The sequence below is a fragment of the Chelmon rostratus genome, chromosome 11, assembly GCF_017976325.1.
Source record: "Chelmon rostratus isolate fCheRos1 chromosome 11, fCheRos1.pri, whole genome shotgun sequence".
Classification (NCBI taxonomy): Eukaryota; Metazoa; Chordata; class Actinopteri; order Chaetodontiformes; family Chaetodontidae; genus Chelmon; species Chelmon rostratus.
In genome coordinates, this window is record NC_055668.1 from 18,151,322 (window position 1) to 18,175,623 (window position 24,302).

The following is a 24,302-nucleotide window of genomic DNA, read 5'->3' on the forward strand; positions in this document are numbered from 1 at the left end:
TTCTTGTGTATGCAGCATTTTACAGTTTGACAGTTGACCACTGTTGTGTAGGCTAAAGGTGTTTTCTATGTGATATTGTAAACTCAAGAGTACTAGTAACTACAGTTGCCAGATAAATGTGATGAAGTGCAAGATCTACTTCAGAAAAGTATAGAGTACCTCAAAATTGAATGAAAGTACAGTACTTGAGTAAATGGACCTAATTACTTTTCCAAATGCACCACTGCACATTTGATGCAATTTAGAATTTCTCTCACAAGCACACTCACCTTGTAGAAGAGGAGGATGAAGTTGATTGCAAAGGCAACAAACAGAGCCAGCAAGCGAATATTATAAAAGTTCCTTGCAAAATAATTCTGGGGAAAAAAAGGAAAAAGATTCAGGTGTTTTCTGCCTGCGTATGCAAACTGAAGTGCTTGTTAGAGTTCATCTTTATCAGTAGGTACAGTATAAGTATCCACAAGTGCACAATATATCATAGTGTACTTGTCTATTACCAGCAGACTCTTGTTATGAGTGCTTATCGTCTCCCAGAGGGCTGACTGCTGGCTCTGTGGTTCCTCTGACTTATTAGAGCATCTGTTGTCTCTCCATTCTGCCTCTGCTCTCTCCTTTCCAGTTTTCTTCTCAGATTCCTTCTGTCTGCAAACAGTCCAACCACAAACATAGGGAAGGTCAAAAGTAGTAATGTCTGAGATGATGAAATCAAACTTCTGCTTATTTTTTACTTCAAGATGCGTTTTGACCAAGTGTGACATTAAAATAACAGTGTTCAATTTGACAAAATGATAATGTAGTTTTTATTAGCTTTAAAACCCACTGTACACTATCACCTCAACCAAATCCACTCTTTATTTTTTATACCTTAACTGACTCAGCATCTAATGCTTAGGATGTTCTGAGGAAATAATCCCTTTCAGGATTTAATGGTGAAGCTACACTCACTTTGCATAAGGCGTTTTCTCTTCTCTCCCTTTTCTCTTTCTCTCTTCCATTTTTTCCTCAGTGGCCGTGTGGGCCTTCAGCTGCTGTTGGTAGAATTCATGAGGAAATCAAAAGTTAATATGAACCAGTACAGTATCAAAGCAGTACAAAATTAACAAAAATACGCTCAGCAACACACTGAGCGTCCAAGACTTAAAAAATGGTGAAGGGCATCTCAGAGCTAATTGAATCCATACCGTCCCCTGATCGTTCTCAGCAAAATCAGTGGTGGTAATTGTTCTGGAGGTCGTGTTGAACAGGTCAGTCAGACTGGCAGTGAGGTCTTGCGTTATAAGTCTGTAGTGACTTCCCTCCTTCTTCACTTTGAGGCCAAATATATCCGACAGTACATCCACCTCTCTAGGGGAGGTCACAGCTGCCGCCATCCCAATCTCCCGCAATTCCCTCTGGGAAGACAAACTGGCAGAGCACTTCCTCAGTCGATCCACACCACTTGGCAACCCCATGACCTCATCAAGAGTTGGCTCAAGGATGCCACCCAGCAAGTCTGATATACTCATCCTTTTGGCTCCCTCTATGAGTCCACTGTTCACAAAGGCTATGTAGAGGACATATGTGATGCTGCGAATTGCAAAAGAAATACACCGGACCTGAGCCAAAAAAATCCATCTGAAAAAGGCAACGACTGACATAATGACATCTTTCAGGGTCATCTTCATCAGTGCCTTCAGATGTTGAACAGAAAGCACAGATATCAGCAATAACACCCAATGATACATGAAAAACATTCCTTTGTCGTCCAGCCCTTCTTCTTCACTCTTACTCTTTTCCTCCTCTCCTTTGTCAGCATTCCTCTCTCCAGCGTCAGAGCCAGATATCTGGGCTGCAAGCTGCATCTCAAAGATGGTGTCCTCGCAGAAATTGACAAACATCTCCATTTTCTCCTTCTCTCCACCCTCATTAACCACATCAAAAATGAACTGCCTTTTGGATTCTTTGACCTGAGGCTTCTCCCACTGTGTGCGGCTGGATTCACTGATCTCAAAGTAGACACGTTCAATGCGCTTCCCACTGCCAAGGATCTCAATACGCCCTAAATAGGGCTGGAAGTAAGTCAAAACACACTCTGCCAGCTCCAAGAATGTCTTGAGTCTTGAATCATTGGGCATGTGTTCAGACAAATTGGTCAGGAGAACAGCAATGCTGAAGCCGATGTCTTTGGCTGGCTCGTGGAAGCGATCCACAAAGGCCTCATAATCCACAGTTTCACTATCGTCAGTCTCCATGCAGGAGAGGAGGAAGTGGATCTCAGCTTGGGAAAAACGCTTGCAATTCTCCATGGCTTTCTGAAAGTCCTTCCTGGAGATGCAGCCCTTAAATTCAGGGTCGTACTCTCTGAAGGCATCTGAGGAGGTGAGGTCTTTGAGTTTGAGGAACATGTCAAAAAACTTGAGGATCATCTCCACGTTGCTTGACGATTCCACTAACATATCCACCATCTGCTTTCCAATAGTTCCATTCACGACATTACCTGCAGGGGAGACAGCCAAACAGAGAAATCCGGTTTATTTATTAATGATAACCTGTAATGTATTTATGATTATAAATTGTGTAAAAAACAGAGGGTTAACTAGAAATCTTGCCTTCTAACATGGACAGCAAAAAAACAACCATGTCCTTTTGTAAATCCATGAGCTCTTTCAGAAGGTCAATTTGCCTTGAATCCTAAAAATAAGAAAACAGTTGCACAGTTAAATTAGTAGAAAATTGTATTTTTTATTTCATATTTTTCATTTTACATATTACCAGAGGCGGTTTACAATGAGTGCAACAACACATTAACAATAAATGTTTTGTATTAAAACTGCTGGCAAACTAAAATGGGGCTTGTAAGGGGAGAAACCCTACAGTACACTATCATTATTTTTCAACACAAATGTAGAGGGAAATAAGATAATTACATGTCAGTGAATCAATGTGGTATACCTGAGAGAGCTTCATCTGCATGTGGGCAAAGACGTGGAGGAATCCCACAACAGCATCCCACAGACGACTGTGAGCTAGACTCTGCTGGTTCCCAGTACATGGGCCCTGGATGAATACATTGACAATGTGAGAGGCATTATTTTAAGAATCATCCCAACTGGTATAAAGGTATAAAGTCAACTTTCAGACAAGTATACAGTTCAGTATATCCAAAGAACCAGAAGGCCGATGTCTATGAGCTCACAGGAGGAAACCCACTATGTCACTATATCATGTAATGGAAACTGACTGACCTGTATGTACTCAGTGAGTGTGTTGAAGACCTGTTTGGCCACTTCAATTGCCTTGGAGAAGTTGTGTTGGCCATGTACATCAATCACATCCTTCCCTGAGTAGTACCAATAGAAGTCACTGATTGACTCCTACAGTGTGGCACAGACAAATATTTGCAGTTCATGAGCTTCAATAAGCCATTCTTTTAAAGAGTAAATTTACAGTTATGATTACATACATCATGACAAATTTACTATTAGAGGATCTTCAACCTGATGACAAACTAGTCTATATTCACACAGTAGCTAAATCCTACAGTACAAATATTGCTGAAGTTAGTCCAGCATCACAAAGAAAAACCTGTCACTGTGGGCTTACCTGTACTCTCAGTAAGTAGTCCACAGTGGATATTATGATGTTGACAGTGGTGTTGTTGCCTGTTTGTGTTCTCAAGTAATTCTGGAAATCTAACAGTAAGAAAAGAAAAGCATGCCGAATAGAACGTGAAAAGAGCAGTGCCATGAATTTCATCCCGTGTAGACAATGTAATTAGACAGTGTGTTAACTAGAGCAAAGCAAAAGTTTTGTGTAGCATCTCTTCTTACCATCATTTTAAAGTGACATCAAGGTGAACAAAGCTCCCTTTCCCTTTCTTTCTTTTAAGTATGTGTCACAGAATATGGTCCTTTATTTTTCAGACATCAACATAATCTAATGTTAACTTTGTGACAGTGTTTAAGTGGTAACAGGATAGGACAGGGCTTGTCAAAGTCGGCATCCAGGCCAAATGGCAAGTCAATCCGGACCCAGCCCATATTGTCAATCCCTGGCAACTAGCCAAGTCTGGTGTATGTTACACCAGAGAATTTGCTATCAGCTCCTAAATCACAGATGCAGAATGTGTCTCCTTTTCTCTAGGATATAGTTTCTACAACTAGCGTAAATGTCTGAGTCTGAGACAGAGTCGTTCCAGACCCCTGAACATGAATTAAAATCAGATGCGGACCTTTGAGCGGTAAGTTTGAGAATCCCTGGTATAGGGCAAATAACCTGAGTTGTGTCCTTCACAGAGCAGCTGTAGAAAACGGAACAGGTCACAGGTTATGTCTTTGTCAGGCATCACCTTCTCTCCTGAGAAAAAAGAAAAAAAAGGGCAAAAAATAGGGAGTGAATGGCGAAGACTGGAGTACTACTGCAGGAAAGGTATGACAGAATGAATGAGAGAACATACACAGAATTTAGAGAGGTAAAAGAACACAAAAATCAGGCCACAATGGAGTGAAGGGTGACAGCTGTTGATAATATTCAAGACTGAGAAAAATGGGATTTTTGGAGTGTGAATTTGGAGTATGTTCAAGGCCAGGGATCTCACAGCTGGCTGCATGCTGTGACATGGCTTCCCAGAAATTGATTTTTCTTTTTTTTATTTCCATATGAATACAGTACCTGAGCTCTCGTCCATGGCCATGCCTAATCCTTCTGCTTTGTTCTGCCTCTCAAATGCATTCAGATCCAGAACACTGAAAGCAGAAACACACAAAGGAATAAAAAAAGATTTTGCACTCTTGCCATTTTTATCAATCTGTACATGAAGCCTTTGTGACATATGGCAGGTCGTGTCAGAGAATTTTCCTATAGTCACTCACCTACATGACAGCATGAGTCCAGCCATGCTCTGAAAGAAGCCAACATCTCGCTTCTCTCTCAGGTAATCCAGCATTTTCTATCAGACAAAGCATCAAAGACAAGGTCCGATAAAAGCAGCAGGATCTCATTTGAAGCAGATATGAGCTTAAAATTATTTTTTCATTAAAGGAAGCTGCAGTGTCTCTGTGTCAAGGCATGGTGTTTGGTAATGAAAGTGATACATTGTGAATAGGTAAAAACTCCTCATGCTGAAGAAAGAGACCTTAATTTAAACTAAAATATTATGGTAGAAATAGTCCAGGTCCTCTATGTGAGTGATGGGCTGTGTCACTAAGACATCTCTGTACATTCAATGTAGAGAGGTTTGTTGTGCGGCTGCTACAACAGTAGCCCACACCTTCCAACTGTTTACTGTAGATCATGTTTTACAGCTTTACTTTTCTAGTTTTAATATTTCTGCTGTATTTTTCATCATTAGTTTATTTTAATATACAGAATTATGAATGCAATTAATCCAGCAATCATCTAGCTGCTACAATAACCCTACTTCTTAGTGTCACCTAATCGAATCTTACCTCCTATATATCTTGTCTGTGTTAATTATGATAATCTTTTGTTTCATAATATCAAAATCTACTGCCTGAAACTGAGAAATGGCCATTGTCAGTGATTTGTGAAAATGCAGACCTACATATTTTTGGGACCCAAGAAAAACAAGTTGTATAATTTAAGGCAGAGAAACCAATGCAGTATTGTACCTGTTGAACAGTGGCATTCCCTCCACTGAGAACAGCAATACCCAGCTTCAATGTGGGGGCAATCATGGAGCCCATGACCCCTGATGGGATGTGAAATTTATCACATAATCAGAGGATATACGGTGCTGATTCAAAAGAGTAGAAACTGCATGACTGCTACAAGTCACAATGCACATTTTCAAAAAGGGGAGAAGCACAAAGAAAAGCTTCACTTTATTCTCGGCTCTCTCAGTCCAGGACTTGTAACTCAATTATAGCTCAACTTGATACAAGCTATGTAGTTCAGTATTTAGCCTTTCCCCACCTTTGCTGGCACTGATGGTTTGCAGGACCATCTCAGAAGCTCCACGATGATGCAGCCTAGCCTGCTGGTAAAGCAGCCTCTGTTTCTCCATCTGCTTCTCCTGAGCCACAGAAGAAAATGATGTTGTGAAATTTTCGAATAATTTGTTAATACACTGAATATAACTTGATAACTTAATTTGACAATTTATTTTCATCATTGCAAAAGCAAAATGAAGGTGAAAAACGTCAGTCAATTACAATCAAATACTGCTAAGCAAGAAACACTTAAACCCTATTTTATGTAGAAGTAGTAAAGCCCGTTCACTCACTTCAAAGCTTTCCGCTTCCTGTTCTTCATCATTGTCCTCTCTGTGGCAGCTCTGAGAGAGCAAACACACAACACAGTGTGATGATAAAACAGGGGCAAAAAATAAATCACAGATACTAAATGCCCAAACTCACTGTCCCTCGCTTTTTGTTACACATACATAACATGCATTAAGACATGAAAAGACATGAAAGTAGAAAAAAGAAAGAAAGAAAGAAATCCCATTAAACTGTACAGTCTGGTTATTGCTGTTAATCCAACATAAACAACCTTTGTAGCAGCATGTGCAAAATGTCAGTCCTTTGTTAAGTATTTTGTCATATTATTTGAATACAGTAACAAACATGTGGATCTAAAATCTAAAGCATTCTTCATGTTCTATTACCTTGGCCATAATAGCAGCGTAGGACTGATAGAGACTGTCATTGTCAAGCTTACTGTGGACAGGGAAGACAGATGAGATGAAATTAGTGTACATCAAGGAATGAAGAGATGCAGCATTCTTAAAATGGCTGGTCAATGACAGGGTCCAGCCAATCTGTGGCTGATCCTCACTGGATCTGTTCACAGCACTTAAATGTGGCCCCCCTTGTTATCGTACTTGGAAGCAGGACCACCACAACACACCCCAAAGCACTGTGTGTATCCAGAGCCCAGAGGCATTGAACATTTCTATTGACAACACCACTACACCTGGAATCTAGCTGCTTTATAACATCTCTGCAGTGATTGTTGCACAAGTATGAGTGCTCCCAATTCCTTAAGTCTTTACACAGTGAAATGGTTAATATAATACGCTTTCAGTCTCTGCAGGAATATCATGGGAATATCACAGTGATGTCTCAATGGGATTGGTGGACCAAATCATGCATATATATATATATATATATATATATATATATATAAATATATACACACACACACACACACCACCTCCTTTCTGTCAGGGCGCTTCGACTGAAGAGTGTAATGAGTTGTAGGAGGGGATCGATTGGTTTGGCATTGTCTTCAACGTCCTTTTCTTCCTCTCTGCCACCTCCACACAGCTTCATCACTCCTTCCCTCTGCAGTCCAGAGAGAGAGAGAGAGAGAGAGAGAGAGAGAGAGAGAGAGAGAGAGAGAGAGAGAGAGAGAGAGAGAGAGAGAGAGAGAGAGAAGAAAGCCACTAATGTGTACTCTTAAATAATGTCACATTCTGACCATTCACAGCCTCTGGTGGCTGACTACAATGCAGGTTTGCTCACACACACTAGACAGTATATACCAAATATAAAGACCTGGACCATGTTTATGTGCACAGTGAAGACAAAGCTATTTTTATTTGGAACTTGTGCTACATATACACATAATGAAAAGGCCATATATAGTTTTAACTAACCCTAACCCTAACCCTAACCCTAAAAAGTTAAATAACATTCTGAAACCAGGGTTTCAGAGGTGGAAACTTTACAAAGGTGTAACAAACAGTTAATGAAATGTTAGGATGCATTTTTTTCCCCCTTACCTTATCATAATTCAAAACCTAGGCCTGTTTAATTCATGTTACAGAATTCATTTAAAACACTGATGTCAATATGCCTTGCTTTTCCACTCACAGCTAAATCCTCCACAAGCTTCTCCTCAAAGCTGTGGCCGTCTGCTGATATCCAGGATTTAGTGTAGCCTTGGAGGAACAGGTTGACAGCCCTGTGCCTGGGAAGAAAGAGGAAAGAGTGAAGAGACAACACATTTTTCCGTGTCTTATTTGTAATGGACAAATGCCAATCAGAGATTAATAAAACAGGCAGTTTAGAAAGAAACTATTAAACTATAAAAGAGCTGCGATTACCCATTATTACTCATCAATCAAGGCCTCTGATTCCAGTCCAAGGTGATGATTGCTACATCCACCAGTACGTGGATCATTCTTATATCACCTACACACCACACACAGCCACAGGGATTTCATATGCTAATGGTTTGCTCCTTTTGGCCCTGAAAAGGCCGCGCCTAATTAGGTTTTACATTACCTCTTCATCACAGAAGTGTGTCCTGCACAATGCAGAACTGCCATTTACACACTTGAAAAGGCTCATAGACCTTTGACACAACTGTTTAAGTTCACACAGCATATTCACCTTTTCTTGGTCTGAACAGTAAAAAAAAAGTTTTTTTTCCAGAGGAAAGAAAGAAATTTGATGAAACTATGGTTTGTATGGTCTATGGTCTGGGTTTCGTAGCCCCAGTAGTGTTGACCAATCACGTTTGAGTAGGCTTTGGTTGTATGCAGAGAAACAGTTTGTGTGGAGAGCAAAGGAGGGAGAACGCATTTGCCAAAACACAATCTCAGAACCATCATCTTACTTGTAATAACAATTTTACTTTTCATTTGCTTTTTTTAAATTAATCTGCATTCATATGCAGATAACTGTTTGTTGTAATCTCTTTGTGTCTCAAGTTGCTAATCGGACTGTAACCAATGTCTGGCACACAGAAAAGGAAGTGTTGGCCAAGATATCCGTTAACCAGATATCCACTGACGTCACCAGAAGCCATAAAACTCTGGCCATTGCCCCCAGAGGCTCTAAATCCTGGTCAGATGACAGCCGATGGGTTCAGAGATTGCTGTGATTTAAAAACAGTATCACACCGAGGCCGAGGTTACCATTTTCATGTTTGAAAACACTACATGGCATATCATTAGATGATTATCACCCACTGACAAGGGTCATTCAGTGCAAAGTGTTCACTAATACTGCATTTAATAAGCAATTCAACAATAACAGCACTTTCGTGGGAGCAAAGCATCCAAAATGTATATATATATATATATATGTTTTTACCTGGGTAAGTTGTAGAGGGGAGCCATCCTTAGACAGGCCACCACTGCTCGTTTTCTCTGTTTGGATAAGACCTTGTGCCACGCAGGCTTTTTACTTCTCTGTGGGTGTTCCACCTGAACCCAAAAATAATGAGAGAAAATCTCCAATGACCAAAGAGGTTTCAATGGTAGCTGTTCTAGAGGTTCACTTTCATGCATGTGCCTTTATTATGCATTAGCACTGCAGGCATTACTTTCTACTGCTAAAATGGTAATAAATGTAATAAAGTCAATATCAAAAAGATGTTAAATAACTACAAAGATCGGTAAAATGTTGGGCAACAAAAATGTCCTCATGTCACTTTAGAGCCAACAGTTGACTTGTGAAGTATTGCCAGTACACATTTTCAGAAGATTTGATAAATTATTGGTTATCTGAATGTATTACTGACAATGTTTTTATATTGCTGTAAAAGCTCACCTGGTCAAGGTAATACAGGACATGAGCTATTTCCAAAATCCGGTCTACAGTCCTTTGGGTGTCAGCACTGGCCTCTAGCTGGCTCGGGTGTTCTGCATTAAGGGTCCCCTGCCTCAAGCAGTTTGATGCCTGTGAAGAGAAAAAAAATGGCACATTCATTCATTTATTTTTCTTCTGGTATTTCAACCATTCAATTAAAGATAATTTTAGAAAGGCTGCGGGAGAGGTCCTCAATCCAGGGAAATGAGGATCATGGCAATGAGAAAAGAGAATTAGCAGCAGAGCAAGCACCTTCCATAGGCAAAACACGTGGAAGAATGAATGAAGGCGCTTGGTTGAAATGGGTAGGGCTCATAATCATTATTAAGAAATCAAGTTTTCCTGAATCTTGCTCTCACTATTGCCTTTAACTTCCTTGCTTGAATTCTCATGTGATCAACTGAGACTCACTTCTGACAATTTCACTGCAAAAAATAAACTTTCATACAACCGAAAATATGGTCAAATCTCTTTTGTTTGTGCTAATGACACGGCAGCCACTTTTTCATCAATGACTTATGAATGAACATATTTTTCACTGACTAATAAACAAACAATAATGCATGAATACTCTGTGTTTGGTGAACAATGAGTCACTGATGAGATTATAAAAAAAGCAGCTTTGGATTTTACAGGCTGCACGAGCCTCTTCAGTTTAATTTACCACACACTTCTTTGGCATGTCAACAAAGATGCAGAATGTCTGCAGAATGTACAAACGATACAAGGTTTGTTCACGCTCAGTAGGGAATTCATACAATTGATATATACTGTATATGTTGTTTCTTGTCATTTGCACTTAAATTCAGCTCTAAGCATAGATTTTCAACTGAGCCAAGATTTTTATGCAAACCAGAAGAAATAAAACCTCCAAAATGTGTTACAACACATCACAACAATACAAAACAAAAATGTAAAAAATGTTTAGAACACAAGAATGAAAATGCAGCAGCAGCCGTTACCTGACTCTGAAGATGTATAATGTAACTGAATACATGTTCTCGAATCTCATCTTCAGTGTTCTTCTGTGGAAAGCAAATAATGTCCAACTTTAAATAACCAAACATACCACAGAGATATCTGAAGACACTCACCTTCACTATCGTCACCCCACACTGCGGATATACAATAAACTGAATACACTCATGACACATTGATTTAGGACGACATTAATGCTGATGTTGTTCACATTTCCAACCCACCTCAGTGAAGCCCTTCTTAGCCAACATGATCAGTCTCTGGTCGCTTGGATAACAAACCCTGAGTCCCACAGGGAGCAGTCTCTTCACGGAAGCCACAATGAGAGAGGTGTGTGTGGAATAACGATCCCCTTTCGTCTTCATCCTCCTTTTCTCATGGTCGAACTGAGCATTGAAAGCCATGGACACAAATGAACTTCTTTGAGATTTAACTCACACTTGCCATCATTTCTGTGATCACCATAGAACTACCAGATGAATAAGCAGTGTCTATGATGTAAAGAGATGCAGTTCTTGCAATTCAAGCATAATGTAAATAAGGTCAAGTTAGAAATATGGCTGACCTTGGACATTTTGTCGTTGTTGACCAGGAAAGCCAAGCTATTGATTTCATTTTGGACCACATAGTTCTGTTCCTCCCATTTGAAATTCTGTCATAACAAGCAATGAAAAATGGCATGCTTTATAGGGTACAATTTTCACTTCCTGACACGAGGGGGGAAAAAAATATTACTATGTGTCATCCTCACATGAGATTTGCCCCAGAAAATAAAGACCTCTGCCACCATGCTGAAGAGCTGCTGGGCATCAGGGTTTGACTCCTTCAGCCAGTTGGCTCTGAGACAAGACAAATTAAAATCATCAAATTATCACGGCAGAATGTATTCCTGGAAAGTTAAACATATACTGTACGCCTTGAATAATAAGCAAAATCAATACTATGCATCTTACCCCTTTTGTATCTTCAAAAATGAATGTTTTCTTCTGTATTCATAAAAACTAGTTGCTAGTTTTTACCAACAACCAACAGTTTTTTACCTCAATTATCAGTGTTTTACCATTTCAACAAACATTCATGGAAAATGTGGTATTTTAAGGGTTTCTGAAGAACCTCAAAGGCTAGATCATAATTACTGGTTGTGTAATGTCAATATAAATATAGTTAAATAGGTTTCACTCTTCACTGAGTCTATTCTTGGTCTCAGAAAATAAGCTTTCTCTCCACATCTAAGCGCCTTGATTACATGACTTACCGATTAGAATCCACAAAAGGGATGAGGAGGGGATAGAAGGCATAGAGGTCTCGCACCAGCATACTGAACTTCTCCTGTATCTGCAACTCCATTTCGGAGGTATCACACCCTTCTGCTTTCATCTGCTCCTCCTCTAGCAGCACACATTCGGCCCTCTTTCTCAACTTCTCCATCAGTGGCAGGAAGTGGCTCCTTAATAGCGCAGCGCGGGCTTTGCCTATGATTGACTGAGAAAAAACTGAAAAACATGACAACCGTTAATAGTGAAAAAGTGGAGAATGAAAGGCATAACTGATTTGGCATAAAGAAATCCACAGCAGTGTTGGACATGACCACAATACCTGCCATCTGTTTCATCCAGTCACCCTGGCTAGCGCCCACATGGTTGTGGATGATACGGACGATGTGGCCAAGTAGGTCACTGGCATGCTGAGGAATGACAGAGGTGCAGATTGGGCTATCTGGCTGGCCCTCAGGGCCCCAGCACCACCAAAGGGATATGTAGCTGCACAACATGGGCAAGGTGACCTCAGTGACATGGATGTAGTGAGCCTGGCGAGCTCCAGCACCAGCGCCTGCCAACTCCTCCACTTCCCCTAGAGCCTGTTCCAGAGAAGGCAGGAGGGGACACATGTCCAACACCTGACTGGGCAGCCCCAGGTCTAAAAACAAAAAAAACAGATATGAAAAAAAAAAAAGACTGAGAAAACAGAAGGGTTAAGATGTTGGCGTGAGGGGTCACTCCAGACGCCGGAGATTAGGCAAATGTAATAAATATCAGTGTATATGCAGTGTGTTTGTTTACTACCTTCTCTCTCAGTAGCAGTCATGGTGTTGTAGATGGAGTACGGGTTGTTTTGGTTTAGGGCTGGCTCCAGGAAGCATACAGGAAAAGTCCCAGCCAAGGCTGCCAGGCAAGCGCCTGCTGCTGGTCTTTGCCTGTTTGAATATGCTGTGTTAGGAAATACTACATACTGTTTGGAATAGGATTTCTAACAAGTTTACGTACCAGCTGTTTTCTTTTGTATTTTAGGTTCAAAAACCTTGGCCTTAATACATTTATTAATAGCTTTAATACGTACTTGGACGCCCCAAGAATAATGCACAATCAACATGTGTGGACAATATAAGTATTTTATCATTTTTATGATGTCAATTATTTATGTAGACAATGCATAAATATGGTTCAGTTAACATTTAAATAAAAAGTAAATTCATTAACAAAAAGCTAATGCAAAAAACAATAAAAGTATAAGAATAAAAAACATGACTAAAAGAGGACATTATTGTCATATTGCCAAACTCTGAAATCATATAGCAATATAGACATTACCCCTCCATGTAGATGCTGCTACTGGTGCCAAGAGAGTAGAGGCTGTTGAGGATCCTGTAACAGGACACCTGGACACTCCCCACTGGAAAGACAAAGTGATGCCTAACACTCAGATCCTTGTAAGGTTTCTTTCAGAAACAGCCATGGACACTGAGCATGAAAGCTGATAGCATGCAATCACAGAGAGATGGACTATCTGGATGGCTGCTGGTTCAGGTAATGAATGATTACTCGAAGGTCAGGATATTAGTGAGGGAGACAATATGCTCCTGCTGCTCTGTGGCTATGACTGAGACACTTAATGAGACCTGGTTTCAAAGATGTGGAAGGTGAAGTGGAGGGGAGGGTGTCCCCGAGTGATTTCAGGGGTGTGATGACCAGCTGTTCATTTTGCTCCAGAGCATACAGAGGGAAAGAAATTAGACTACTGAAAACATGTAGTGGTGATAATCTTAATCTTATTATTAATCGTCTCACAGTAGTAATACTGTGAGACGATATGTTAACAGGCAACATTTGTAAATGCTTATTTTAGGGTGCACTAAATGGCAGCCCTTACCCAGGAGGTCCACTCCATAGTTTCGGATGCCAAGATGCTGGAAAAGGGAAGTGAGGGTGGGGAGAAGAATGGTGGTTGTGTAGCCGACAACTTTGGCCACTCCCCTAGCCTGCTGACTCCTACTCGGAGGCAAACAGACCATAGTCACAGAGAGGTTTTCCACTGTCATCTCCAGATCAGCTGCAGCTGCTTCGAAGAATGAATGCAGAGATGCTTGGATAGACTCTGGGGCTGACTTCATCAGGGTCCTAAGACCAATGGGTGAAAAAAAAAAAAAAAGATTAGATAAACTGTATATTTAATTAAAAAAATAGTAATTGATTTGTTTTCTTCAAAAATAGGAAGTGCAAAAGGAACAATATTAAATAAAAATCGAAAGTTGTCATGCAGTGCTTATTGGGCAAGCTATAAAAAAAAGCAGTTAAGTGAACTAAATCAGTTGCTAATCCATCCACCAGACAAGCCCAAATGACATCAATCTCTGTCGAGCCAAGATTCTACTTCTAGCATCATGCATCAGAGGCATTGTCCTCAGGGAGTAAAAGTGATATCAACCACAATTAGATAGCATCAGTGTATCAGTGGCTCAATTACGCCAGTCATCTCATCCTCAGACAAGGTGGTGTGACAATGATGTGACCGCAGACAGAGCGAGGAGATCGATTTTCGGCAGAATGTGACAGTAGTGCCATCTAGCTACCTGGCATCCAGAGCCTGAGCCAAAACATGGAGGCAGTTTGAAACTGAGGATGCTTCATTTCCTGGAAAAACCCAAACACACACATGTATTAAAACCAAAATGTCAGCACACAGACAAAAACATATCCAACTAAAGAATATGCATAACCACACAAGGAATTAGATAACTCTCAGACAATCGAATCATTCCAAAAATAAACACTGTACATTACACAGACACAACCATGGCAAACCTAAGAGCAAACCAAGGAAGCAACAAATAAGAGAACAAGTGGAGCAAATTAATGTTTGAATAAGGTTTCCACACTGTCCTTACCAAAGAGTGAGATCCTGTGTCTTATTAGAGCAGCAAGCTTACAAAAGAGGCTGGATGCAAGGAGAAAAGACAAGTGAAGAAATGAGGTGAGGGGAGTGGAAAAAGTAATTACACGACATGAAATCAGAAGAATGGCAGCACAGAAGAATGAGCCGCCTTCTATTAAACACCTTAATTTAAAAAAACTTGTTATGCAAAACATGTTTGAGGAATTGTCCCATAACAATACGGAAGACATTTTAAAAAACTGCTGGTGTAAACAACATACTGTACGTTTTGTAGGGGGTGGCACATACCTTGCAATCATCTCCTTTTCCTTTTTTGAGGCATGGCTTTTATTACCACTTGAGCAGATAGAATTGGACAGGAAATATAGATGGTGGCTCTTCACATATTGTTCCAAAAGAGGAAGGATAACCTGTTGGAGTAATAAAAAAAATGGTCACGTCATAAACCAACATTTATTACCACATTTCCTCTGACTGGTGTCAAAGTTTGATTTAAAAAAATCAAAGTAAAAAACTTCCTTCAATTTGACAACATGAAATACACTCTGCCCGCCTTGTTTAGCATTTTTTAGTCCCCACACATTTTCTCATAATTCAGCAGATTCGAATAGCTTGTGATCAACACTAGAATTTCAAAGAATTTGTCGGTGTCTGAGCAGTGCCTGCCTGTTTAACATGAGTTCATAATGATGGACCCAACAGTGAGCTGAGGCAATTAGAGGTTAAACATTTTGCACCCGATTAGCTCTTCTTACGAAGTATTGGCAATTCACAGACGGATGGACAGCCGGACAGCCAGCCAGACACAGACATGCATGGTTGTTTGAATGTGCGGCTGAGTGGGAGGTGAGGGCTGTAGAGATCTCAGGCATGACTGTTCATGGTCTTGGCTGACTGAGTCTGACTCGGGGGTCCCATCGATAAAAAATACAGCCTTTTCATTCGCTGCCTCCTTAGAGGCAGAACTATGTGGGAAGCTTTAATCAATCCTGATGGCAATCGACACACCCACATGGATTTCCAAAATGGTTAAATAAATTACACAGCCACCAAGGGTTTTACTTAGAGGGGTTGCCCATGGCAACCATCTAACAAAACTAATTAGATGACGTAAATGAAATAAGAAAAAAAAAGATAAGGAGAGGAAAGAATATGACATTGGAAAAATTATGATGGAAAGGGGCTAAATCAATGTTAGATATTCCATATCAGACAGTAGAGTTTGACTGTGTTTAGATATGCATTGATCTGAGGCAAACCTTGTGAAGAAAATGTATTGGTTGCTGGTGTGAAGCCCTCTCTCCTTTAGACATTTGTCCTCTGGCTTGCATCACCTCTGGAAAGAAAAAAAGCAATGAAATACTGAATCCTTCATAAAGACTGAAAGTACCATGGTGCCACACACAAAACAGAAAAACATAAATAATGAAAGTGTTTGTTCATAATTTTTACTTGGGAAAAGAACTATTTTGTGATGGTGCAGATCAAAATTAACCTGAGGTAGACTTGCTGAGTGTACACTCAAGGAACTGTTGTTCATAATTCATAAAATGAAGAATCAAGGCCCAGTGATATTCAAAACCTTACAATATCAGGTACATACTGCACTCCTACCTTTGGCATGAATAATGTCTTGCTATACATTCTTAACTAATTTTATGTGCTGTATCTATGATTTATTTTTTTTAGTCTTCACATTCATGAACACTATAATGTTACCCAGCTCCAACATGTGTTCTTGGGCATCCTCAGTGTGAGAGAGAAGCCGCTGAAGGATAGTGTAGCCAAAGCAATTGTCTACAGCTGGAAAGTCCATCTCCACTGTCTTCCGATCCCTGTAGCAGGAGTGAAATCAAATAGAGCTAAACACTGACTTCAAATGACATTGAGCACTAACCTTTAATACCATATAGTCTGGATTATGTATTTTATTCTGAGTTTAACTGCAAGAGTTATTGGGAAGTGGGAAGATAAAGAAGCAATTATCTTATTCACTGGTTGCTCTGCATAGAATGGGGTCTGATTGCTGTGATGCCTGCTAAACGGCGTTAAGAGAGCAATATCACTGTGACATGAAATTGGAACTCATTTGCTTCCAGCCTCATAAGTACTGTATCACATTGCCCTTTTGCAATCACAAGATCATTTTGTACTCACCTCCACACAGTGTAGCCATTGAGCTGAAGGAACTTGAGGACATCCTGGGCCCTTTCTCTGAATTTGGTCTTCTCCTTGGCAGTCAGGGTATCATAGGGTACAAGCATTGAGTGGCCACCCCCTCCTGAGTACAGAAATTGGTCAAATACATTGCAATATTGTTAGTGGCCTGTGCTCACTAAGTGAAGAGGAGAGGAAAGATGAGGAGAGGAGAAGGCTTTGAGAAAAGTAATAGAACAGTTGCTGACACCATGGTATTGTACCTTTACTCTCAAGTTCTAATTTCTTCCTCTTAGCCCAGGCATTGTGGTAGTTTTCTGCCAGCTGTTCAGCCATGGCCTAGAGACAAAAAAGAAAAGAGCAACAACTGTACAGTACAACTGTCTAGCACAAGTTTGCCAGACTTGTTTTTACTAATTTTGTGTCCACAGGAATGCAGATGCAGGGCACATCAGCTCAGACAGTATCTAAATGGACCAGGAGGAGAGTCCAGGCCCACAAGGAAACTACCTTTGTCAAGGAAATGCATCAAGGAAAATGAGTCCTGCACTCTAAATATAGTAGCAGTGGCAGATGATTTATCTCTTTCAGGCAACTTCACTTTTCAGACATTGAAATTTGTGTCACCAATTGCTTATGTAAGTCAATTATGTCTTTGCATTTAGACTGCAACTGCATTAATTTAAGCCACTTGCATGATTGCATAAAAAGGCGCCCAATAATAATCCTGTTTACATGCAAGGAAATACCACTACGATTATTTAGATGTGCAACAAAGTGAAAAGCCCTTTACCGTATACACAAAATAGTGGTAATAGGCCAGCATTATCACCACTGCAGATCATATGATGGGATTAAAGTAGAAGCAAAGTTGTACTTACTTTAATGGTGTATAAAGCAGACAGAAAATGAATTACTTACACACTGGTCCCATGATAAAGTGATGCTGCTCATGTCCATTGGTTTGGGGCTGAACATTGATGCTCCTTCAAAAGACAGCTGGGACAGACAAAAAATCGCTGATTGTTGTGATTATAAAATTTAAAAACATGTAAAATCCATGAGTGGAGAAGTTTAATTGTGAATGAGATTACTTTTGCTGGAGAGACATGTTTAGTAACGAGAGGATAACTGAATGTGGCCCATGAGGTACACATACAATACCTGTCCAGACTGAGAGACTCTGGGTGCACACGTATGGGTGCCAAATGCGTCTCCTTCTTTGGTCCTCTCTATGGTCCATCCAAAGGCCAGCATACTCTTTATTGTCTCTTTAATTGCCCAGCGGTATGCTTCCTTCTCCTACAAAAAAACAGAATTTAGATAAACTTTCATATAAACCTGAAATTAGCAGGATATCAGGAGAGCAAAACATGTTTGAACTATTTAGATTTTTCAAAAGCTTGAAAACTTGTATTGTCCACTCCATTCACCAAAGACCATGAGCCAAGGCATTTTAATCTTTTATACTACATACACCACATTTGGTGTGCAAGTGCTTCTGGGATTTGTCAGCTCACTGCATTCTTTATTAAAGTACATTCTCTCACACACAACACCATAAAAACTGACTTCTACCTTTTCAGCCAGAGCCCTGTATGGCTTGAGGAGAGGGTGGACCTTGGTGTTCTCACATAGCTGCTCCCCATGAACCCAGCCATTGGCAAACTATCAACGAGAACACATAGATTCAGCAAAATCATACATTAGAGAATATGCAGACAAAATCAACATATTTTAGGTCAAACACACAACAGTCAGATATTCTGACACTGTCGAGCAGAAAAATGACCTCAGGAGTATAGTCATTAGTGATACAGTCATCAACATTGCATCATACATCAGCATTAATTTTTGAGGAACAACCATTGTGATATTACCTTGTCCAGTGACCACTTCTCATGAGTATGCTCTGCATACTTGTTCACTACAAACTCCAGTCTCTCTGGCACTGACAAGCTAGTGCAGGGAAAGAAATAATACATCACTTAGCTCGACTGCCCATTACACATTTAGACACAACTACACTTTATTAATGTAAAGATTTATCAAGAGCATTAAAATACATGTTCATATCGTTCTCTTTGTATATGCAACTTTGTCCTAAAGTTAATTCTGTCAACCAAATACATCTTACACTTGTCATGGAGCAGAGCAACTCATCTTCAGGAGATCCAGTATCAACATGTGCTATTTTTTGTTCATAATCATTTACTATCCCTGGTCAGTATCTTACTTGGCGGTATCTACAGGCTGGGGGTCAAAGTGTCCTTCTGTGTCCATGGAGGTGTTTCTGTCTGTATGGGATATGCAGCTTGAGTCTATGTGGTCAGGAGGCAGGGCCTTGGCCACTGCAGCCAGACATTGGACACACAGTCTAAATAACTGAGGCTCATAGGGCTAGAGGGAAGGGCGGTATTAGATAGTTGGAGGAAGAGAAGAAGAAATAAAGAGACAGCAAAGGACATAAAACAGGGTCAGGGCAAGATGGGCAATACAATCAGCCAAATAATACTGACATACAACATAGAGAGAACAAAGTTTGAGATTTTTTATTTCAAAGATCTGGTTTGGGGTGTTTTAATGACAGTAACATGTGTCCTACTATCCATATGTGTCTGAATTTTACAAACAGAACACTGCTCAGCTGAGGAAACCATGTTATTTAATTCAAACTTAATCACACATTCAATCAATTATTCAAGACGTACCCCTGTTGTACAAATACTTTCCCTGAATGAAGTCTATCTCATGTGGCCAAAAAACCTTGCTGAAACTGACTTAAGAGGCCAAGAAATTACAAAATAAAGGAGAGGTTTGTTGTTTACATGATGTTTAAGAAATCCGATTACAGCAAAAAGCCAACACAAACCCATTAAATATGTCTCCAACTTAAGATTTTTTTTTTTTTTTTTTTAGTTTCTCATTTCTCATCTCATTTTAATGTGATCTTAAGACTGACACAGGTATTCAATATGGTTTACCTTCTTTGACAAGGCCTTAAATACGCCCCAGAACAACTTTCTAGACAGGTGGAGCTCCTCTTCAGAGACCACACCATGGTTACCCTGCCCTCCAGTTAGCGAGTAGTACTTCCACCTCTGCTCGTAGTGACTGGTCAAGAGCTTTTAGATGAAAGTGTCATTCACAGGCAAAAAAATTAAGAATTTTAACTTGGTGTATTCTCACATATACTGTAGTAAACTGCAATTTGTGTATCCACCTTTAGTGGCATCTTGTTGTTGTCTGTGAGATGTGGAACATCAAAGACCAGACGTCGAAGAAGAGGCTGCATCACAGAAGGCTGGAGTTTACTGAGGACACCAATGAGTGCAGAATTAGTCACGAGAGCAGATACACACATCCACCAACACACATACACACACAATAAGTGGTGTTATGACTGATTATCACGTCTCACAAGAATGACAAAATGTAATTGAAAAGATGCCATGGGCAAGATGTTAATTAATTTAACATTTTGATTGAATTTGGTAAATTCTATCTCAATTGGGCAAAACAGGCAGTGATTCATTAAATATAATGAGTGGGAATGAGACTGCACTGATGTGTTAACAATAATATTTTGCCATTCCTCATGTCTCTGCTCAACATATGATTTGGTCAAACAGTGGAAAGACAGCAAGGTCATTGGATAATAACGGAAAATAATGGTCCTAAATTAAAAATAGCAGAGGACAGAAGATCCTGCCATACATAACATTGTACTATACAATACATAATCTATCAGCGACCTGCTCTGTCCAGTAATAATCAAGTGTAGATAGAACTGTAACTCTGTTGATCACTCCATCACACTAACTGAAAAAAAACCCTACCTGCACACTGCCAACAAACAATCTTCAATAGTGTCTCTCTGAGCCTTGGTCAAGCTAAGAGCCCTGGAGAGGCTGTAAATTGCCTGGATGAGAGAATCCACCAGAAAGGCATGATCCTCCAAGACACAGAAGAGATCTGAACATTTGGTGAGCAGGGGAAGCACAGTTGTACACAAGTATCTGTTGAGGGCAAGAGCCATATCAGTGGATCCTAAGTCAGCCTGCAATGAAAAAGAGAAGTTACAATTACCTATGAGGGACTAAACAGACAAGCTGGAATGAAGAGCCTTTTATAAATATACTGACAGGTATAGCGTGCAAATTTTAAGCAAATTAAGATGACCAAGTATTATGTGAGTCAACGTAGTTCATCACTCAACTCATGTTCAACAATCACAGTAAAGATACAGTATTGTACAGTCAATGCCAAGGACGAGGAGGAAAGAGGTGGATATTTTTCATTGTGGAAGGGGTATAGGTTGGACCAATACAAAGTCATAGGTCACTCCTACATTGTTAGACTGGGTCTCTGAAGTAGGTGAACAGGGCAACTGAATTAAATTTTCTCTGCTCACAGTGTCAAGAGAGACAGCTGCCTGAAGGTCAGGCAGAAAGCCAACTTGTAGTAGGTGGAGAAGAAAACTCTGGTTCTCAATGCCATAAACCCTGTCCAGGAACAGAACCATAGCTGCCTTGTGGTCGGGGCAGAACACAGTGGATAGGTCAGGCTCAACCACCAGTCCATCTGGACAAACAAATGAAACATAAAGATTAGATATTAAGACCAAAGGCGTTGTTGACATAATGTGTATAGTGAATTTATCTATGCTATCCCTGCTGCTATACCTGTCATCCAGACTCAATCACTGTCACAATCATGTCCAGAATGGTGATAAGACAAAAAAACTCAAATAGTCATTTTAACTACAAAAATCTCAGATCTTAAAGGAAGGAAGGAAAACCTAATTTCATAGGTAACCATAGCAGCCAAGCCAGGTCAGACAGCAGCAATGTCTAAATACAAGTCATATAGTGATTTATCATTTCACCTTTAGATATCGAAGGGATTTGAAAGGAGATGCTGATAACTCCCTCAAGATCCTCAATGGGGATGAGTGACCTCAGAATGGCTCTGATGCGGATAGCTTCTCCTTTGCCTCCTTGAATCAACTGGATGACAATTCAGAACAAACCATTGTTTTTGGTTGGTCATTAAAAAACAGGATTACTGATGGACATAAGACATAATGATGCAGCAATGAATACAATTGGCAAAGAAATAATGTTATATACACATATTATATTACATTGTATCTTCAGTGTAAGGATGTACACTGACTCTGTTAAATATTAGGGACATTTTCCAAATGTTGAGCTGCAGCCCATATGGCAGTCCAAATGTAATTTGTGTTGAGAAACTGAGTTTATTTTCTGGAACATTGTTGTATGTCAACTCTTGCTGATTTATTTCCTGCAAGTGTTGCAGTTCTGTCTTTTAAGAATCTCCTTTTTCATTTTACAATTGTATTAGCTTTTCCCTAATCATTTAAAGGTTTTAATGCATTTTTTTTGGCTTCTGTAAAGAATTTTGGACTGTGTTTGTGTTTGACAACACAAATAATGACCTTGTCGTGTTTTGCCTTTGTACTGCCATGTCACTGCCATACGGTAAAAATGCATCCTTTCAAAAGGCAATTTGCGCTTGTGCTTATGCTGATAGAAGTACATATGCTCACTCCCCAGTTTTAATGGACATGACAGATCACCACTTTAAGTGGAATGACAAAATGTAAAGTAAATGAATATAGTTGTTGAAATATTTTTTTATGAACAGTCAGAGCTTAAGGTTTCAGTTTCCAGTTTTATGTCTAAACATGCAGTATGTGGACCAGGCCATTCTGTGAAAAGGTAAAGCAATGCACTTTTTATTTTTTGTCTCATTCTGACTCATTCATTAAAAAGCAGTTTGCAGGCTTTCTCCATTAGGCTTTATTGTTAGAGGCATCAGTGGATATTGATGCGGAAGGGCTGTTGAAGGCTGGGAAAACACTCACATGCATCTCTGGAGCACAGCGGCCCAGCAAGTCGATAAGGGCTGAGTAGAAGGTCATGATGGCGTGCCCCATGTGAATGAGGTCATCATCATTGTCCTGGACAACATCTCTGTTACAGAAAAGGATCACAATGGTCAAAAATTTGGCAAGAACTAAAACAAATAATTAAGGCTGATGTGTTCCAGCCAATAAATGCTCCAAAAAGCCTGAGAGAAAATTACTACAGGCCTACATCTAATTCAGTGTTTTACTACATTACGTGACTTTCCATGATCAACTTTTAATAGTTTGATTGTATGTTTGATGTTTACTGAAAAACATACAGACATGTGATGCATAAAAACTAGTGAACTGTTGGTAATCTTGCAATGTGCAGTCTTAACCACTAAACTGCTCAAAACCCGTCCAAATCTTTTAGACAGCTTTTCATGCATATGCCTTTGAGTGTGTGTTAAATATTTACCCAGTTCCCTTTCCATTGATTCCCTCTGTAAAACACATAGTATGGGATATCACACCTGCATAGCTAGACTAAAGACGCCCCTATTCACGCCAGATGATCTATGGTGATGCATCAAGATGGTCATCCCTCAGTTCAGTTCTCACTCTTCACCTTGTCTCGTGAAGAACATCACTGCTGATTTGAGCTAGCTAGCTAAAGCTAGTTAGCTCTGTTTCTTCATTAGGCTAGTAATGCATGTTCCATACTATATGTGTTGTACCAAGTGAAATCAACTGAAAGGAAGCAAAATTTTATTATTATAACTTTTGTGTTTCTGGAGAGGAACAAGGCACAACACTCGGTTATCATCTACCTTAAAGGCGTGAATAGGGGCGTCTTTAGTCTGGCCATGTGGGGGTAATATCCCATATGTGCTGTACCTTGTTGCTCTCCTTCAAGGAACAGAAGCAATTGTCACAACATTTCGGTTTTAAACTAAAGAGTTAAAGTTGTTTTGCATGCAGCATCAAATTGGTAAAACATGATTTAGTTCTTAGATGACAAACTGCACATACATGCACACACACAAAAAAAACAACAACATCTAATACTGACAGTGTCCTGTTGGACTGGTACGTGGTGCAAGGTCCATCCATAGAAGGGTCATCTGAGATCCTAATGGCTTCCTCCATGGCTGCTAGAAGACCATTCCCCCCATCACCTCGTAAGGCAGGGCCAAAACACTCAGGTCGACGAATTAGCAACCTCAACACCACATAAGCATTCTCCTCTACACTCTCACCTGTGGTCAGGCAACGCACAGAATATAAGATTAACCATCTGTGGGCTGGATGAAATTGTGGATTGTGTGGGAGGGCATTTGTTTGTTTCTGTCAGATATTCTTATTGAATTCATGGGACAGGGAATGAATAACTGAAGTATATATCAAGAAGATCAATAGAATTATACCCAGGTATATGTATGTACAGCTCATGGACTGCATAGAAAAGAGGTACAGCTGAAATCACAGAGAGGCATATGGTATGGAAAACCAATGCTGTTTGGCCGAATTGTCAGCACCCTCAAGGACAATTTGAACCGATGCCTTCTGGGCACTGC

The 24,302-nt window shown here is 40.0% G+C and overlaps 1 protein-coding gene across 1 annotated transcript in view; it reads right to left on the bottom strand.

The window, feature by feature from the left end:
* The window catches only part of LOC121613498 (ryanodine receptor 2-like), a 61,247-nt gene that overhangs the window by 11,227 nt on the left and 25,718 nt on the right, over window positions 1-24,302 (bottom strand). The window contains exons 46-92 of the mRNA XM_041946890.1: window positions 23,798-23,984; window positions 22,741-22,849; window positions 21,736-21,856; window positions 21,262-21,431; window positions 20,687-20,907; window positions 20,071-20,161; window positions 19,832-19,972; window positions 19,084-19,247; window positions 18,728-18,806; window positions 18,426-18,515; window positions 18,012-18,149; window positions 17,769-17,846; window positions 17,111-17,186; window positions 16,848-16,971; window positions 16,410-16,525; window positions 15,950-16,026; window positions 14,979-15,100; window positions 14,683-14,732; window positions 14,368-14,428; window positions 13,668-13,915; window positions 13,109-13,190; window positions 12,584-12,714; window positions 12,117-12,437; window positions 11,776-12,013; window positions 11,272-11,359; window positions 11,086-11,172; window positions 10,745-10,906; window positions 10,505-10,567; window positions 9,504-9,632; window positions 9,045-9,157; window positions 7,806-7,914; window positions 7,156-7,286; window positions 6,608-6,659; window positions 6,224-6,274; window positions 5,914-6,013; window positions 5,610-5,689; window positions 4,851-4,927; window positions 4,651-4,724; window positions 4,255-4,335; window positions 3,583-3,671; window positions 3,225-3,353; window positions 2,932-3,036; window positions 2,589-2,670; window positions 1,182-2,476; window positions 946-1,028; window positions 498-642; window positions 270-356 (exon numbers count right to left, since the gene is read on the bottom strand). Coding sequence (XP_041802824.1) covers window positions 270-356; window positions 498-642; window positions 946-1,028; window positions 1,182-2,476; window positions 2,589-2,670; window positions 2,932-3,036; window positions 3,225-3,353; window positions 3,583-3,671; window positions 4,255-4,335; window positions 4,651-4,724; window positions 4,851-4,927; window positions 5,610-5,689; window positions 5,914-6,013; window positions 6,224-6,274; window positions 6,608-6,659; window positions 7,156-7,286; window positions 7,806-7,914; window positions 9,045-9,157; window positions 9,504-9,632; window positions 10,505-10,567; window positions 10,745-10,906; window positions 11,086-11,172; window positions 11,272-11,359; window positions 11,776-12,013; window positions 12,117-12,437; window positions 12,584-12,714; window positions 13,109-13,190; window positions 13,668-13,915; window positions 14,368-14,428; window positions 14,683-14,732; window positions 14,979-15,100; window positions 15,950-16,026; window positions 16,410-16,525; window positions 16,848-16,971; window positions 17,111-17,186; window positions 17,769-17,846; window positions 18,012-18,149; window positions 18,426-18,515; window positions 18,728-18,806; window positions 19,084-19,247; window positions 19,832-19,972; window positions 20,071-20,161; window positions 20,687-20,907; window positions 21,262-21,431; window positions 21,736-21,856; window positions 22,741-22,849; window positions 23,798-23,984 — 6,647 coding nt within the window. The remainder of the gene's footprint in view (window positions 1-269; window positions 357-497; window positions 643-945; window positions 1,029-1,181; window positions 2,477-2,588; window positions 2,671-2,931; window positions 3,037-3,224; window positions 3,354-3,582; window positions 3,672-4,254; window positions 4,336-4,650; window positions 4,725-4,850; window positions 4,928-5,609; window positions 5,690-5,913; window positions 6,014-6,223; window positions 6,275-6,607; window positions 6,660-7,155; window positions 7,287-7,805; window positions 7,915-9,044; window positions 9,158-9,503; window positions 9,633-10,504; window positions 10,568-10,744; window positions 10,907-11,085; window positions 11,173-11,271; window positions 11,360-11,775; window positions 12,014-12,116; window positions 12,438-12,583; window positions 12,715-13,108; window positions 13,191-13,667; window positions 13,916-14,367; window positions 14,429-14,682; window positions 14,733-14,978; window positions 15,101-15,949; window positions 16,027-16,409; window positions 16,526-16,847; window positions 16,972-17,110; window positions 17,187-17,768; window positions 17,847-18,011; window positions 18,150-18,425; window positions 18,516-18,727; window positions 18,807-19,083; window positions 19,248-19,831; window positions 19,973-20,070; window positions 20,162-20,686; window positions 20,908-21,261; window positions 21,432-21,735; window positions 21,857-22,740; window positions 22,850-23,797; window positions 23,985-24,302) is intronic.